The sequence below is a fragment of the Acinonyx jubatus genome, chromosome A2 (assembly GCF_027475565.1).
Source record: "Acinonyx jubatus isolate Ajub_Pintada_27869175 chromosome A2, VMU_Ajub_asm_v1.0, whole genome shotgun sequence".
Taxonomy (NCBI): domain Eukaryota; kingdom Metazoa; phylum Chordata; class Mammalia; order Carnivora; family Felidae; genus Acinonyx; species Acinonyx jubatus.
This window is the reverse complement of record NC_069383.1, coordinates 66,531,126-66,550,368: the sequence shown is the minus strand read 5'-3', so window position 1 is coordinate 66,550,368 and position 19,243 is coordinate 66,531,126. Positions and strand designations below refer to the sequence as shown.

The 19,243-nt window shown below is 34.8% G+C and overlaps 1 protein-coding gene across 1 annotated transcript in view; it reads left to right on the top strand.

The window, feature by feature from the left end:
• GLCCI1 (glucocorticoid induced 1) overlaps positions 1-19,243 on the top strand; it is a 104,305-nt gene that overhangs the window by 24,657 nt on the left and 60,405 nt on the right. The window contains exon 2 of the mRNA XM_053220328.1: positions 8,057-8,208. Coding sequence (XP_053076303.1) covers positions 8,057-8,208 — 152 coding nt within the window. The remainder of the gene's footprint in view (positions 1-8,056; positions 8,209-19,243) is intronic.

Here is a 19,243-nt window from a genome sequence, read left to right as displayed (position 1 = left end):
ACTAAAGTTTGGCCAAGGAGAAAATCTTTGTCAGTGATAATAATTTAAAACTATGGCTCTCGAGGAAGAGCTCTCACTACAGAAATACTGAAGCAAATCCCTGATAACAAATAGGCCTTTAGCAAAGTTATTTTTAACCTGAGTGAGCCAGTGGGGTGAATATTTCCAACCTGTATTTATTTAGAGTGGTTCTTTATCTCCACTAGATTAGGAACTGTATCATTTCAAGTTGAAGTTGAAGAAAGGTAATTTAATGTCTTCAATCTTGGCTTAGTGAACTTATTTTGATTTTCAATGATGAAGATTGAAATTATAATATGAATGAATTAAGTTAGACGTCATGAAAAGCTCATTGATTTTCTGTAAAGATAAAGGTTGTTTAATAAACTCAGGCTTAAATGCTGTAGTCAAATTAATTATTAAAATTTAAATTTCACTTTACCTATATATTTGATTTAATTTTGCTCTGGCACTTTCATTTTATAAGGGAACCTACTTAATCTATTTTTTTCAGACTTCCTCATGTGTTTGAGGAAGTAAATTTTTTTGTACTTTTATTTGCATGCACAATACCCTGTTTGGACAGGAAGATCTCTGTCCAAAGGAAGCTATATTGAACTTTGTTATCTCATCTTTCTGGTGTGCCTAAGCATTCTGCCTAGAGTTTTCTGTATTAAAATGTGAAGTTTCCTATGTCATGGCTGGCCTCAAATTAGAAAGTAACCTTTTAAAGGAGATGATGAGTATTAAATTTATTAAATTCTAGAAGTTTAGCTGCTAGGATCAGATTTCAAAGAGTTGGTTTTCTTTGCAGCAGGATATTTCCTTAGGTATATGTAGTCAAACTTTCAGTGCCTTTAAATGGGAGTAAATTATTGTCATAGCAGGTTTTTATTTTTGAGTATCTACAGTTCCAAAGGATCTGGTCCCAGTCCTTCAGACATAGGTTCTTAAGCTTTTAATAGCATTAAGAGTCACCTGGGACGTTTACTAAAAATTCAGATTTCTTGATCCCTCTCCTCTACCAAAGAGTCTCACATGGTTGATAAGAAAACAGGCACAAAAGTGAGCATATTTAACAAAAGTCTTAGACTTTGAGAAACACTGCTTTAGGACCTCAGTGTTTTCCAAACCTTATGAAGCATCTGAATCAGTCTGGTTTGGTTTAAAAATGTGTTGATACCTGGTTCCCCTGTATAATTTCTTAATTAGAATCTCTTGGAGTCTGGCCTGGTAACTTGCATCCTTGTAAGAAAGCCACACAGGATCCCATCCTTGAGTTCCATTGCTTAGTCCACCATTGAATTGCCTGAGAGCCTTGTGTCTTTCTGTTCTAGGATTGCCTAAGATCTCGTTTCTAAGTGAAATACTAGAAAGCTGTTTCTTTTACTTCTCAGACATGCCCAGGTGTTAACTGTAGTAGCAAAAAAGCATTCTCAATTTTTTTTTTTTAAAGCATTCTTTAACATTGTTCTAATCAGTACTAGGTAATTTAAGGCATACACAGACACACACCAACACATTATGGGACTTAATGGCTGTTTTCATTTCTAATGTTAGCAAAGTTAAATGATAAACATGATTATTTTTACTACAACTCTGGTAGGATAAAATGTTTTTACACACTTCAGGAGCTTAAATTCAAGACAAAATATTATATATGTTTGTTTTGGTACTATTGGCTAACATTGTAATGTGACATTTTGAAAACTAGTTACGAGTTCTGTGATAGAAAGAACTGGAAAAGTGGTATTAGTACTTAGTTGTCTTAAGCATTTTGCTCAATCGAATGGCTGGAAGATGCTTTACAATGGTAATCAGTGATGGATTTTGAATAAAGAAGCAGTTCATTCTGGTGGCGTTATAATGGCTAAGTTTCATGGAATTTTAGGCATTACACAATAGTTGAAGGAGTAATAGCTCTTTTTCAAGAAGTTTTAAATTGTTAAATGCTTTCTTTAAGTTTGGATGTGCTTCATGTAATCACGAAGTGTAGATGGAAAGCTTTGGCTAATAATCATTAATTGAGAGTTAAACACAGAGAACTGACAATTTTTACTTGCTTTTGTAGTAGGATGAACATAGTATGAAATAGGTTGGAGTATGTTAATGGTCCAAAAAAAAAATATGAGTACTTTTTTATTTGTGTTGGTTTGCATTCTGTATGGCTACATTATGGCACTCAAAAATACTGTATCATCTTTGTCACCTGGTAAGGTTAGTTTGGAAGATGCGGTTGGTGGCTTGTATCATATTATTCTGGAGCTATAGTTCTTTAAGTTTCCAATATTCAGTAACTTTTTTTTTCTTTTTTAGCTTGCAGAAGTTGTATTTAACTTTATTTTCCACTGCAGGTTAGCTTCTTAAGGCATGAGATTTCCAAACTGACTAGTCAATCTTCAATCACTGCCACTGAAGTAAACATTGTTGGGAACAAATTAATTAATTTAACATCATACTACATTGCTCTGGCAGTTAGATATCAGGCATGTTTTAACTGTTTTGAACAGTGCTAGTTTGCTATTCAAATTCAGGGTTATCTAATACGTAGCTTCATGCATTTAAGCCTATTTTATTATTATTACTCTAAAGTTGAATTTCCAGTTGGTTGTTAGAGAGGAAGAAGTATTTTGTATAGTTCTCAGTAGGTACTCAGGAGACCCAGGCCTACCAACTGCTGTTGCCATGTGGCTTCCTATTCAAGGAGGTGAAGAGGGGCAGGAAAGAACAACTTTTAGATGAATAATGAGGACGACTTGTTATAGACTGTTGCTATCAACAGTCATTTTCTGATTCTAATAGAATGATAGTACTGGAAATAGGTGTGATTTTTTTTTTTTTCCTAACCATTGTATTTTTTTGCTGAAGTTAGTTGTGTTTTACCCTCAACTATTTAAGTAAGGGTATTAGCAGCAGGACTGGTGAAGTAGCATGGCAAAGACTCTTACTACTCCTTTTGTGTAGTTGGAGAGCAGCATTCTTGATATCTGCTGCCTAATTTTTTTTTTTTTTTTTTGCTTTCTTTCCCTTCCTCTCCTTTGGTGTGCTTTTGCCATACATATACTGCTTTATATTATAGTTTAATTATATGTATCATGTCTACCCCTAACCAGGATATAAACTCCTTGAAGAGAATCTGAAACTTGTTTTGCAATTTCCCTTGGTACATGTAACAGTGCTTTCCATATGGCAGACATTTAGCAAGTTTTATTTAGTAATAATGATTACCTGGTTTCACCACTTATGAAGGTACTGTTTTCCTGATATCTGTTTTCCTTAAGTAATGATACTAAGTATTTATTTAATTGATTTTCTTTCATACCTTACATAAATATAATTGAATATTTATTTTAGCAATTCTGTTAGGTTAAACTCTTGTAAATTAATTCGAAGACTGACTCTACTAATGTATGTTTCTAGCTCATAGGGTGTCCTCTTGATCTACTTGAATTGAGGTAATGTTGTAATAATTAGAGAAATAATTGTGATCACTCAATTCAAAACTACATATTCTAATCACAGCTGTAACCATGACATAGACAATTTATTGTATTGAATATGTAAGTAATGCAAAGCCAGTGTTGATTTTCCGTATTGCACTGGATTGTAAAACCTGAGTTGATAGGAGATAACACCATGAATTAAATAAATAAACACTGGTGAACATCGAGGCTTAGATGTTGAGGCAGTTAAAAACTAATTCATTTCCAGGGCACTTGGGTGGCTCAGTTAAGCATCCAGCTCTTGATTTTGGCTCAGGTCATCATCTCATGGTTTGTGGGATCGAGACCCATGTTGGGCTCTGGGCTGACTGTGCAGAACCTGCTTGGGATTCTCTCTCTCCCTCTCTCTCTCCCTCTCCCTCCCTCTCTGTGTGCTTGTGTGAGCTTTCTCTCTCTCTCTGTCCTTTCTCAGATAAATTTGAAAATTTATATATATATATATATATATATATATATATATATATATATATACATGCACTAATATATATATAAGCTAATTGCCATGATAATTTGGATAATGGTAACAAGTCATCTTGTTGAAATAGAATTACATTGGGGCGCCTGGGTGGCTCAGTCGGTTGAGCGGCCGACTTCGGCTCAGGTCATGATCTCACGGTCCGTGAGTTCGAGCCCCGCGTCAGGCTCTATGCTGACAGCTCAGAGCCTGGAGCCTGTTTCAGATTCTGTGTCTCCCTCTCTCTCTGACCTTCCCCATTCATGCTCTGTCTCTCTCTGTCTCAAAAATAAATAAACGTTAAAAAAAAAATTAAAAAAAAAGAAATAGAATTACATTGTTTTTGACAAACCTTTTGTTAAGTCTACGGCTTTAGTGATATTTGATAGATTCAGTTATTATGGCTAATCATATCCTGGAAGAGTACTGTCCTTGCCAATTTTCAAACCTAATCTGATTTTTACACTTGAAATAATTTGGAAATTAACTCCCTATCTTTTAAATTTTCCTGGTTGTGAGCACTGCTGAGAATCTTTATTTTAAAGAGTGTTCGGGAGTACCTGGGTGGCTCAGTCATTTGAGCACCCAACTCTTGATTTTGGCTCAGGTCATGATCTCACGGTTTGTGAGATCTCTGTGCTGACAGCACAGAGCCTACTTGGGATCCTCTCTCTTCCTCTCTCTCTTTCCCTCCCCGCTCCCCCCCCCCATAAATAAACAAACATAAAAAAATAAAGAATATGTTTGAAATAGGACCTATCAAGAATATATGCCTCATATACTTTAATTTTTTTTTAAATGATGATTGGTAGAATGAATTTTGTAACAAGATATAGACACTGCGTTGTCCTAACTTGTTTTCTCTTTTTAAGGCAGATCTTTTTGTTTGTTTTGGTGGTGGTAATGTCTGGTGCTTGTCTACACATTCTGAACATCATTAAGCAGTAGGATAATCTTGTAAAATTAGAGCTAAGTGGCCAATCTGTACATTGAGACTAGCACCCAGTTTCAGGTCCATTAAAGTAATAAGGCCATCTTCTGAGATACAGGAAAACATCATAACTTCTGTTTTTTTTCCACACGTGTATTTTTTTCTTCCATATCATGTGTTTGTTTTATCAGTTTTATAATGCTTAACGTATTAGTAATACAGTACATATCTCATTTATAAATGAATAACTACAGATGTTGTTCCATGCTTACCTATAAGAGTATTTAGTCAAAATAGCTTGAAGACCACAGTTCTGACAAAGTCACTAATCCTAGAGAATGGACATTATGTGGAGAACATGTGATCTTTTGAGAGTGATAGGCAAAGGTCCAGTGATAAAATATATAGCAAGAGTTATTTGATATAGATTGAAATATATAGATCAAGAAGATCATTTATATTGCTTCTTCATTATAAAACATAAAAATGGTCCCTATGGTTTATTTTCCAAGTTAGGAGGAGTTTTAATAGTTGTAAGTAGCGTATGTATGACATTTTAATAGTTCGGAGCAGTGTAAGTTTAGGCACAAGTTTTCCACATGTAGTGGTTCTTCATTTTCTGGCTACAGCTGACCTTTATGCAGGACTTTTTGTATTTAGTGGTGGACTGCTATAAATGTTGGTTCTTTTTTAAGACAATCTTTTTTGTCTCTTGTGTCTTCCTGGTGGAGGGAATATAAAGTAACTTTTAAAATTCTTAAACAAATTGTTATAAATTAGATTATGAGAGACATATTTTCTCCTTTTCCCAAAGTTGTTAAAATTTGTGGGTATTGCTTTTATAGCCAGAAAAAAAAATACTTAAAGGAATTAATATAAATAACTTCTACTAGTACCAAAAACAGTCTACATAGGTATTAGTTGTGATGGGGGAGGAGGTAAGAGAGAAGAAAAAAAAAAAAAGTGAAACAGGACAAGTAGCAAGAAAGCATTACAAATAGGAAGAAGAAAGTTACATGACAAGTTAAATTTACTATAGCAATAATGTAAATGGGATAAAATTATCTTCTACAAGAAGGCTTACTGCAAAGCTTTTTTTCCCAAAAAGCTTAGTTATATACTGAGTATAGGACACATGCGTAAACAGAATGATTGAAAGAAATTGAAAATTCAAGAGTAGGGATATCAGGCAAATTATAATAGAGAGCAAAAGGGGTCACAATGTTAATGTTTAATTTGACAGAGTTTAAAACGTGATATATGGAACAGATCATAATGGTGAAGTATGTAAGCCATAGTACTGATATCATGGATCAGTATGTGTCAGGTTACACAGAACTAAAATGTAAATGATAAAAATGGCAATAAAGAGAATTATTAGATCTCAAAAGAAATTTAGAAATTTTAGAGTTCTTCTCTAAATTTGTGACAGATCCAGATAATTATATTATTCCTATATTCTGTATTTTTATTTCAGTTGAGGTTCAAGACTAATAAAGACCTATATTCTGAAAACAGAAAATATATCTTCTTCATGACTCATGAGATATTTATAAAAATTGGCCATGTTTTTGGTCACAAAGAAAATTTCAGATAATTCTAAAGAGTAGATAGAAATAGTAGGTATCCTAGATTCTCTGCCCATGGTGAAATGAAATTAGAGCTAAGTAATAAAGATGAAGAGGAAATTTGGTAATTTTCTTATCTTTTGTAACACTCTCGGGTTAAAGAAAAAAATCAAAACTGCAGTTTTAAGATATGTAAATAATATGATAACACCAAAGTATACAGTGTTTTGTTTTCTGATAAAAAAACAAAGCAACAAAAAAACCCTGTATAGTCTGGCTTCAGGAAGATAGTGGAAGGACAGTATTCAAAACAAATGTTCCTTAATTGTTGTTAATGTGCAAGGCATTTTAGTTCCATGTGAGCTGTAACCCTGGATGAGACTCTGAGCTTTGGAGCTTGTAATTGGATGGATTTTATTATAGAAAGCACATCGGTGGTAAATTATTGGGGATGTGTATATGGAAAGACTATAATTTCTTTGTTAAGAAACTGTAGAGTTCATTATGATCATTTTAATTTTGAAAAGCAGTACTTACAGTACCCAAATGGAAGGAAGTAGGTTGTTAGAGTAGATTGACTAAACTGTGTAGAATGTCTGGAGATCTTGCTTCCTTTTTACCTCTGGCTCCTGTTGGCAGTTCTCTTTCATTGGACAATTCTGTTTTATCCCTCTGGGCCAGATTCTTCATACATAAATGAGGAAATTGAATTACAATATGAGGTTCTTTATACATGTTATTTTTGTGTAGCTATGAATAAGTTGATTTAAGTAGTATTGAGCATTGATTCCTTTTCAGTCTGTAGAGACTAAACTTAAGTCCTGGTGGGGGAGAAGGACAAACTTACAGTTCCATGCAAGCAGAGGGGGTCACATATATCTGAAACCAAGGGTAGAGGTGGAGAAAGAAAAGCCTTGGGGAAGGTTTCACAGAGTTGGTGTGACACCTGAGCTGCTCTTGGAGATAAGAGTTTGTCAGGGGAACACAAAAGGAGAGAGTTGTCTGCTCAAGAAGTAGTAGAATGTATAGGGGCAGAGAAGGGAGTGTTGTACATTTGGGAAACTGCAGTTAGTTCATTTGGCACTTTGTAGTTAGCATGGATTTATAGTGGAGTAGCAAGACATTAAGCACCGAGGTATATGGGAGCCAAATTGTAAAAAATACAGGCTTTAACTTTAAGATGGTGATTAACCATGGAAGTGTTTGTTTGTTTGTTTGTTTGTTTGTTTTAGTGGTGTTGGGATGTAGCCCAATTGAGATAGATGCAGAGATAGCAGTGAAGAAACTGGCAGTTCAGGGAAGACATGATAGAGGCTTAATTAAAGTAATGGCAGTGAAGATGATGGGTAGATTTTAGAATAGGTCTCTGAATGGGTGAACAAGCATCTGACAGCCCTGGAAATATATGCAAGATTTAATATGTGAATGTATTTTCCTTTGGAGAGGGTCTGCAAACTTCATCAGGTCATATATGAAAGAGCTGTTAGGGTAAATATGTATATCATAAGGAAACTTGGCAGGGTGACATTCTACAGACTATGAAGTTTAAATTTTACATAATTTATCAGTGACTAATCTAATTTTTTTTCACTTTTTATAGTGGACAGGCCAAAAGCTCAGCAAGTTCGAACCTCTAGTACAATAAGGCGAACCTCTTCTTTGGATACGATAACAGGACCTTATCTCACAGGACAGTGGCCACGGGATCCTCATGTTCATTACCCTTCATGCATGAAAGATAAAGCTACTCAGGTAAAATGAGCAAATCAAAATCAGTTTTATTACCCTGCAGTTCTGTTTTGATCACAATAAAGAAAATGTAATTTCATCAAATTTTTCCAAATTTGAAATATATTCAACCAAAGAAGGAAGCCATTTCTTTTAATAAGCTTTAGACTAATGGTTTATTGTCATTTCGGTTTTAAAAGTTTTAAAATTATTTAAAATTTAATAAAGAGCACATCAGTTTATATTACATGGTTTTTGAGACTTAGAGTTTTAAGAATTGCTTAACAGAAATTAACATAACTAGTAAGTATATTAGAAAATATAAATAATTTTTGAAGAAAAGTTTACACACTTTTTGGAAGTAATTTATAAAGTACTAGCACATGGCTAAGGAAATTCATGTTATAGGATTTTGTTTAATTTTTTTTTAATGTTTGCTTATTTTTGAGAGAGAGACAGAGCATGAACAGGGGAGGGGAAAAGAGAGAGAGGGAGACACAGAATCCAAAGCAGGCTCCAAGCTGTGAGCTGTCAGCACAGAGCCCGACACGGGCCTCGAACCCACAAATTAGGAGATCATGACCTGAGCTGAAATCCGTTGCTCGACCAACTGAGCCACCCAGGTGTCCCTGTTTGTTTGTTTAAAACCGAAGACTAGAAACCTTGATCTCTAAATAGAACGTTTACTGTTTGTCACACTTTTTCTGCTTATGGAAGGTTCCCCAAACTTTTGATTTGAGAGGCTTTCCTTCCAAGTCAGGGAAAAATATGAAAACATCTTACTTTATGATTTCTGAGTTCTTGACCATTTCTTCATAATAGTCGTCAATCAGCAGTTTGAAGAATATTAAGTTTAAGAGACGGTTGCTGGCCTTAAAGAACTTACAGCATAGTTAGGAAGATAAGATGTAAATTCATGAAAATAAGTAATAGAAGATAGTATATAATTAGATGTTTGATGAATGGAGCATGTAAATGTTAGAGGATTCAAAGGAATGAGAAGATTTGAAGGTTTCTAGGTTAGGGAAATGGAAGTATTTGAGTTTCACGTCTGAAGTAAAAGGGAGGAAATTTGGACATGATCTTCTCAGTGCTTATAATTTTCTCAGAGAAGCTTGAAACCATGAAATTAGCTTTATTATCCATCTTATCAGTTTTGTCTTCGCAATATTTTTTGCTATCCGTAGTCTTTTGCTTTCCATTCTTTGCTGTATGAGGAAAAGGATCAGTTTGATGTGGTAGACAATGGGCTTCTCAAGTAGAAATAACTAGCAGAACTCAGAGATGTGGGTCTGGACACTTAGAATTGGACACAGATAATTCAAGACCATCTTTTTGGAAGAGTAGGGTTCACAAGTGTGATAAAGTGTAGACGTGGTATAAAAAGAAAGAAGATCAAGAGACCAAGGACTTCATCTTTGGAAAAGCACACAGGGAAAGAGAAAAATGCACACTAATATATTTACCTGGAAGCAACAAGAAGAGGAGGGGATTAACATTTACTGACTGTAGATCATGTGCTGCATTTCTTACATCCTGAGTTTCATTTAGTTCTCACAAGAACAATGTAAGATGACACAGATGGGGAAGCAGAGACTCTGAGAAGCTAAGGGACTTACTCAGGATCATAAAGGTAGGAAGTGTTGGAGCCAGGCGTCAAATATAGATTAATTTGTCAATCATTCTGAGCTTCAGTTTTATGGTGCTGTTAGAATAAATGGAATAGTGTGCTTGTGTGTTTCACCTAGTGGAGTAACTGGCATGGTATTTAAAGATGGCAGCTTTTCTTTTTAGGTTTTAAAAAATCCTACTTTTTATTGAGTATATGCTTTATGCAGACGGTATCCGAAAACAGAGGAGCCAGGTAAAGAGCAAAAGCTAAGAGAAGAATTGCAGTAGTCTAGCCTTAGGAGCCAAAGGGAAAGATGTTCTAAGGAAGAATTGTTAACACCATCAGGTGCCAAAGAGAGAGGTCATGGAGAATAAGGACTAAAGTTAAGGATTAGGGGCACATTATCTTAGAGAGTTTAGTATTGAAGTTACAGAGGAGGAAAGTCCGATATTCCAGAATTAAGAAGAAAACTAGATGGAGATAGAAAAGAGGGCTCTGGGTATGCTTCTTAAGCTTGTCTGTTTCTTTATCTGTGTGACAAGGTTAGTGAAACCTAATTCATGATAATGTTATGTAACTATACATGACAATATATGAAAGTGAATGTCAGTACCCATGGTAGGTTATTAGTAGTGGATACAGATAGGCCCATTTGCAACATTTGCATGGTTTGGAGCAAATATAAACGAAGACCCACATACCATATGTGTATAACCAACTGTCATATAAGATATATTTTGTCCTTCCACTTTGGCAAATAAACCTTCACGTGGACCTTGAACGTCAAGTTGGAACTAAGAAATCCTGGATTCTTGGGGCGCCTGGGTGGCTCAGTCGGTTAAGCGGCCGACTTCGGCTCAGGTCATGATCTCGCGGTCCGTGAGTTCGAGCCCCGCGTCGGGCTCTGTGCTGACAGCTCAGAGCCTGGAGCCTGTTTCGGATTCTGTGTCTCCCTCTCTCTGACCCTCCCCCGTTCATGCTCTGTCTCTGCCTCAAAAATAAATAAACATTAAAAAAAAAAAAATTAAAAAAAAAAAAAATTAAAAAAAAAAAAAAAGAAATCCTGGATTCTTCAGACCTACATGCCAGGATGTGTCTGCATGCTCTGATCCCACCCCGTCTTCTGAGCCTAAACCCGTATCTCTTCCTACCCTACACACCATTCTATTCTCTGAGAGGGGGCTTCACACATATGTTTCAATGCCCCAGTTCTCACATCCATGCTTTGTTCGTACTCCTTCAGGAAGTGAGACCCAGGGAATAGGTTCTTTCACAACTTAGAAGCCAGCCTGCTCTGTTTAGGCAAGGAATTCCTGGGTCTAGGTTACCCAGAGCTTAGTCCGTGGTAGAGGTGTGGGCTCATGGTGTGTATGTCCTTTTGGACCCATGATCTCTTCACCTTTGGGGAGGGGTGTGGGTAGAAGAGGGCCAGAGTAGTTCCTCCTAAAACCCGAGGTCCAGGACAGAGGTCTGACTGGGTCTCTATGTAGGTCATTTATTTGAGAAACAACATTGAAAGGAAGGTAAAACATAGGCCTCACTTTACAGATGAGATACTGAGGCATGGGGAAGTTAAGTAATTTGTACTTGGTTATATAGCTAATAAAAATAAAGAAATTTGAACTCAGATTTGGCTGATTGCAAAGCTTTTGCTTTTTCTTCAGTTCTCCACTGTTTCTCATAGTAACCCCTGAAGCATATAGACTTAACCCAGTGTTTACTTTAGAAGCATAAGAAATGGTCTTGCCCCCAAGCCTCTGTTGGTTTAATTGAAGGTACAAGAGATGAACATGTGAGATGTTTTTTGTTTTTATTTTTTTATTGTCACATCCATTCTTTCTGGATTAACTCTTGAACTCTGAGCGATGCAAATAGAAGATTTTGTTTATTTAGGGTAAGTTAGTGGAGAGAAGGTGGTACAGTCGCTTGCTACAGATATTGCTATCTAGGCTGTCTGGTTTTGGTGGAGGGTGTCTCTAGGATTTTTTTCTTTCACATTTCCATATTTCAACTACCTTAATTATTGAGGGTTAGGAATAAAATTCTCAATATTTAATATACTTACACATTGGGCCTTTTCAAAAGTGTAGCATAGTGTTGTGAAAATCACTGTGGACTTTGGAGATGCATCATGTGTTCAAATTAAGGCCCAGTATGAGAGAACCTTGTGGGATGATGGAAGATGTGTATATCTTGATAGAGGTTTTGGTTATATGAGTGAATGCATTTTTCAGAACTTACACAAGTATACATTTGTGTGTTTTACTATAGAACTTTAAAAATATAGAGCCTAAACAAATATTGAACTCTAATCAGATGTTCAGGAGTGAAATGTACTGCTGTCTGCAGCTTACTTTGAAATGAATCAAAAATAAGATCAGTTGATGGATAGGTAGATATATGAAGCAAATATAGCAAAATGTTACATAGAGAATCTAAATGTTGGCTTTTTTAGTGCTCATGAGGCAGTTACTTTCAGTACACTTTAAGGTTGAGTATTTTAAAATGTTGGGAGAATAATCATGGCCACTGAATTAACCGTTGTGTGGTCCAAACTTCAGTTTCCTCTATAAATTGAAATAGCAGACCAAATTTGCAGAATCACATATTTACACTGAGGACTGAAAGAGACCACTTCACATATTTAAGGCTAATGAGGAAATGGATCATTGCCAGCTTATTAGAATAGTCTGTGTAGCTTAATAGAAATAAAAACTAAAAACCTTTTGTGGAATTTAATATTACTTTAATATATCAGCCTTGCAGATACAACCCTTTTTTAAACAAAAATTTATTACCAACTCCCAAAATTGAACCTGCAGTTAAAGTTACAGTAATCAGTAGTATATTCTCAGTTTTTACCATGTTATCTAAAGCTTCATCTCAGACAGATTTACAATTCTGAGTGTGAGCATGTTTTTAAATGAGAAAGTAGTACATACACTTTCCATAAAGGGTTCAAACAATAAAAACAGTATAGAGCAATAATAAAGCATGTTTCTTCTGAGTTCCCAAGTATGGTAGCAAATATACACATTCTCTTCACAAATATACACAGTTTCTCTCCATGGCACATTGTAGGATTTTACTTCTCTGCCCACTTAACGTTAAGTTTGGCCATGAAACTTATTATAGGAAGAGGCTGGAAGAGACCTGGCGTACTAAAACCAGACAAGGCCACCACAAAAAAAGAAAATTATAAGCTCATCTCCCTGATTAATTTAGATGCAAAACACCTCAACAAAATATTACCAAACCTAATTCAATAGTACATTAAAAGGATCATACACCATGATCAGTGGGATTTATTCCAGGAAGCAAGGTTGGTTCAACATTTGCAAAATTGTTCAGTGTGATACATCACATTAACAAAATGAAGGATAAAAATGATATGATCATCTCAATAGATGCAGAAAAAGCATTGGTCAGAATTCAGCGTTCATCTGTGAAAAAAACTTTCAACTAAGCGAGTATAGAGAGAATGTATCTCTACATAATAAAGGCCATGTGTGACGAGCCCATAACTAACATCATACTCAATGGTGAAAAACTGAAAGCTTTTTCTCTAACATCAGGCACAAGATAAAGATGCCCACTCTCACCACTTTTATTCAACATATATGGACATCTTAGCCACAGCAGTAAGGCAATAAGAAAGAAAATAGAGAAATAAAAAAGAAATAAAAGGCTTCCACATTGGAGAGGAAGAAGTAAAACTGTCACTATTTGCAGATGACATGATGCTCTATACAGAAGACACTGAAAACTTGGTCAGAAGGCTGATAGAACTAATGAATTCAGTATGAAGTTGCATGATACAAGATCAACATACAGAAATCTGTTGTGTTTCTTTACACTAATGTATCAGAAAGAGATACTAAGAAAGTCCCATTTAAAATTGCATTTAAAATGGCGTCTGGGTGGCTCAGTCGGTTAAGTGTCCAACTTCGGCTCAGGTCATGATCTTGGGGTCCGTGAGTGTGAGCCCCATGTTGGGCTCTGTGCTGACAGCTCAGAGCCTGGGGCGTGCTTCAGATTCTGTGTCTCTCTCTCTCTGCCCCTCCCCAGCTTATACTGTGTGTGTGTGTGTGTGTGTGTGTGTGTGTGTGTCTCAAAAATAAACATTAAAATTGCATCAAAAAGAATAAAATACCTAGGAAATAATTTAACCAAGGAGGTAAAAAACTGGCACATGAAAACTATATAAGACATTGACTAAAGAAACTGAAGAAGATACAAATAGAAATATATTCCATGCTCATGTATTGGAAGAATTAATATTGTTAAAATGTTCATGCTACCCCAAGTAATCTACAGATTCAGTATAATCCCTGTCAAAACTCCAATGACATTTTTTACAGAAACAAAACAAATAATCCTAAAATTTGTATTGAGCCACAAAAGACCCTGAATAGCCAAAGCATCTTGATAACAAGAAAGCTTGAGACATCATACTCTGATTTAAAACTATATTACAAAGCTATAGTAATCGAAACAGTATGGTATTGGTGTAAAAACAAACACATAGGTCAATGGAACAGAATAGAGAGCCAAGAAATAAACCCATGCATATATGGTCAATTAGTTTATCACAAAGGAGCAAGGAATATACAGTTGAGAAGGGACAAGTCTTTTCAATAAATGATGCTGGGAAAACAGGACCACTATCATACACCATACACAAAATTTAATTCAAAATGGATCAGCGACTTGAATGTAAGACCTGAAACCATAAAAATTCTAGAAGAAAACCTAGGTGGTAAGCTCCTTTATGTCGGTCTTGGTGATGATTTTTTTATTTGACATTAAAAGCAAAGGCAACAAAAGAAAAAGTAAATAAGTAGGGCTACATCAGACTAAAAAACTTCTGCACAGCAAAGGAAACAATAAAATGAAAAGGCCTCCTACTAAACAGGAGAAAATATTTGCAAATTATATCCAGAATATCAAAGAAGTGCTATAGCTCAATAGCAAAAGAACAAACAATCCAATTAAAAAATGGACAGAAGATCTGAATCCACATGTTTCCAGAGAAGATATTTAGATGGCCAGAAGGAAAATGAAAAGATGCTCAGCATCACTAATGATCAGGGAAATGTAATCAAAACCACAGTGAGATAGCACCTCATATTTATACAAATAACTGTTATCAAAAAACCAGAGTTAGCCAGGATGGGGAAAAAAGTAAATAATTGTGCATTGCTGGTGAGAAAGTAGATTGTTGCAGCCACCATGGAAGACGGTATGGAGTTTCTTCAAAAAATTAAAAATAGAATTACCACATGATCCAGTAATTCCACTTCTGGGTATTTATCCAAAGAAGACAAAAACACTAACCCCAAAAGATACTTGTACCCCCATGTTCATTAGAGCATTATTTACAATAACTGAGGTATGAAAGCAGCCTAAGTGTTCACCAACAGATGAGTACATAAGGAATTTATGGTACGTGTATGCAATGGAATATTATTCAGCCATAAAAAAGCATGAAATCCAGCCATTTACAGCAACATAAATGGACCTTGAAGACATTTTACTTCAGTGAAATAAATCAAAGACAAATATGATCAAATAAGATCTCACTTACATGTGGAATCTTAAGAAAAATAAGCTCATAGGTGCAAAGAATAGATTGATGGTTGCTGGGAGTTAGGGGGTGGGCTAAATGGGTGAAGGGAGTCAAAAGGTACAAACTTCTAATTATAAAATAAATAATTTGTCTAGGGATGTAATGTACAGCATGGCAACTGTAGCTAATTATCTTGTATCGCATATTTAAAATTTGCCAAGAGGGGTGTCTGGGTGGCTCAGTCAAACATCTGACTTTGGCTCTGGTCATGATCTCACGGTTTGTGAGTTCTAGCCTTGTACTGACAGCTCAGAGCCTGGAACCTGTTTTGGAATCTGTGCCCCATCTCCTTTGCCCCTCCCCTGTGTGTGCATTTAGTCTCTCTCAAAAATGAATAAACATTAAAACAAAGTTGCCAAGAAAGAAAATCTTAAAAGTTCTCATTACAAGAAAAAATTTCCATAATTATGTGTGGTAACAATGTTATCTAGACTTATTGTGGTGATCATTTCACAGTGTATACAAGTACTGAATTATTAGGTTGTACACCTTAAGCTAATATAATACTATATGTCAGATCTCAATAAACTTAAAAACAGAGCTGGTGCTTTTCACTCTGACAAGAGCAGCATCAAGCATAGTTATTTTACTAATTGTTTTTCTTCTTAAATCAGAAGTGATTTTTCAGATGTGAAATACCATTTCATCATTGAAATGAATATGTTGTTTTGACTCAACCTATAATATAGTGAATTTCTTTAATAGATTACTTAATAATTGGTCATGATTACATTTCTGGAATAAATGCTATGTATGGAATTCTCTTTTAAAAATAATACAGTGGCAAATAAAGCATTTGTTAATATTTGTTTCAAAATTCAGAAATGGGGTCTGAAATTTTTTCTTTTTCATAATGTAATCCTTAGTGTTATACTTGCTTAATGAAAAGATTTTGTAAGATTTCCTTCCTATGTGCTTTGGAACAATGGTGAAAATATCATCCCAATTACCTGTTACTTGGGTCTGAAAAAATTTTACCTATGAAGCTAACTAGACTAGTATGTTTTTAGATGGTAACTCTTTTAGTAAAATCTTAATTTTTTTCCAGTGGTTCTTGGTTTTAGTTTCTATTTCTTTTGTTTGGTATTTTCATTTGAATATAATCCATTTCATCCCACTTTTCAAGTGTATTTGCATAGTTGCACAAAATATTCTTGTATAATTCTTTTAATTTCTTGTAAATCTGTAGTTTTCTTTTCTCACTTATAATACTGCATATCTGTGTTTTGAGTGATTAAATTTATTAGGTTATATAGCACAAAAAAGATGTTAAGGTGTTGAATTTATTTTCCTGTTTTTCTTTTTTCTAGTTCCTTGCCCTCTGACTTTACTCGATCATTGCACTTTTTTCTGCCTTCCTGGAGTGTATTTTTTTCCCTAGATTCTAGAGATAAATGCTTAATTTTTGTATTTGTGGTATTATTTCTTATTCAGTAATACAAGTGATTTTTATGTCAAGATTTATCCTCTGAGCTCAGCTTTGGTTAGTATATAATGTTTCCATTATTTATATTTTGCGAGATAACTATGTAGTTTCAGTTTTGATATCCTGTTTAGTATATGAGAGCTTTTTGTTTTGTTTTTAATTTCTAAATGGTTAAAGTTGCTTTTCCTAGTAAAAATATAATTTCTAGTTTTATTACATTTAGAGTATAGAATTATACGTCTTTGAAAACTTGGGTGAAATTTTCTTTGTGGCCTAATGTTAAGATCGTGTTTGTTTCTTTTAATGCTCTGTGAGTATTTGAAAATGAAGTATAGGCTTTACTTTTAGATACAGAATTCATTACATATTCAGTGTTATTATATTATTCAGCTTCCATATAGCCCCTTTGATTTATGTCTGTTTGTTCCATCATAAGCTGGCAGTTACTGAATTAAAATTTCTATCAATGTATGTTTCCAGTGATTATTGCTTATATATCTTAAGAATACAGATGTGTAAAGATTTATGTCCATTGTATCTTCCTTCTGGTTAGTATTGTTTATTATTATGGGATACTCTGTCTTGATTAATATTTTTCCTCTGAATTTAGTCTTTTTATGATTTAAATTAATATTGAAAACTCTGTTTTATTTTTGTTTTCCATTGGTCAGGAGCTCTGGTTCTGGAATCAAGACTGGTTTTGAATCTTCACTCTAGCATTATCCAACTTTCTAATTCTGGGCAAATTACTTTACCTCTATGTCTGGGTTTTCTCATTTGTTAATGGAATAGTATACTTCATAGGATTATCATAAGGGTTAAATTGAGTTAATGCATTTGAAATGCTAAGAATAGTGACCAATACATTAAGTGTCGATAAATACTTGCTATTATTATTTACATTAACTAGCAGAGAGGGAGAAAGGTGAATGTTTGGATAGCTGCCATGGTACTGTGGATTCACTGCTGGAAAGGGAAACTTCAAAAGGAAATTTCTTCCTCTTTTCTTTCACCTCTTTCCCATGGTTTTTATTTCTTAGTTTGTTTTTGTCTTTTGTCTTTCTGTTCTGGCAAATCTTGCTTATTGCTGGAAATGATTAGCTTTGTGCTATTTACTTATTTATCTATCCATTCATTTATTTTGGAGTCATCCATCCCATCACTTGTTCCCTATTAGGGAAAAATGGTGTGGTGAGCTTGGCAGTTTTTAAAAATTTGATGGGCAGTTGAGGTGAAAATAGCTTTTCTGTATGTAAATCTTTCCACTTTGACTACCTATCTACCCCCCCCCATTCATTTTCCCTCCAAATTTAGTATTGGAGGCAACTTTAGAATTGCTCTTACTTACTTTTTACATTCTTTGAGAGGTAGTACGTGGGATGGTTAGATATTAAGTGAAATTCTGCATACTCTGCTTTTATTTTTCAGATGATGTTTTTCTTTGGCATTTTATTGTTTAAAATTAATTTTCAGGGGCACCTGGGTGGCTGAGTCATTTAAGCGGTCAACTCTTGATTTCAGCTCAGGTCATGATCTCATGGTTCATCGGTCTGTGTTGAGCTTCTCACTGACAGTGTGGAGCCTGCTTGGGATTCTTCCACGTGCTGTCTTTCTCTGTCAAAAATAAGTAAACATTAAAATAATAAAATTAATTTTAAAATTTGGAGGATGAAATGTTTGAACATGCCGGGAAGTATATAAAATAGCATTTTTATTTATTTTTCTTAATTTCATTAAGTTTGAGTGTATGCCAGCATCTTTCTCTAGAAATTTATTTATTTTTATTTATTTTTAAGAAACTGTTCAGGAATAAGTACTTAGCATTTGGCTTTAGCTACATTTGATAAAGTCAACAATTCTGGACTCAAATACATAAGTTTTTTGCTATTTAAATGACATTTTAAAAAATCGATCCTTTTCCTCCCTTTGTGAACAGAGCTTGACTGAGGAGGACTTTAATCAAAGGAGTGAATATTATACCTCAAATAGTAATAGATCTGAAAGAGAACTTTCAGTTTTATACTCTGATCAAAAACTCATTTCCTGACCAAAAGTCATGCTTACTAACAGCTGTTTGGGTTTCCTGTGCCCTTATTAAGCAAGTTTGTTTAAGAAGCAGCAGTTGATGGAACAATTTTGGAGAGTGAGAGGCTTTTCTGGAAATGGAAACAAGTCTGAAGACTTGGCCATCTTGGCCTCTTACATTGCATTCCAGGGACATTGTTTCTTTTATTGAGCCAGTCCCTAACTGGCTGTTGCGTAAATGTATAAAGATTCCTTCCTGTTGAGGATCACCTTTACTTTCTCTTTCAGCTATTAGCAAATTCAGAGAGAGATCCTATAATCCTGGAGTTCAACAGTCCACACGAAAGTAGTCATGTTCCTAATTTAG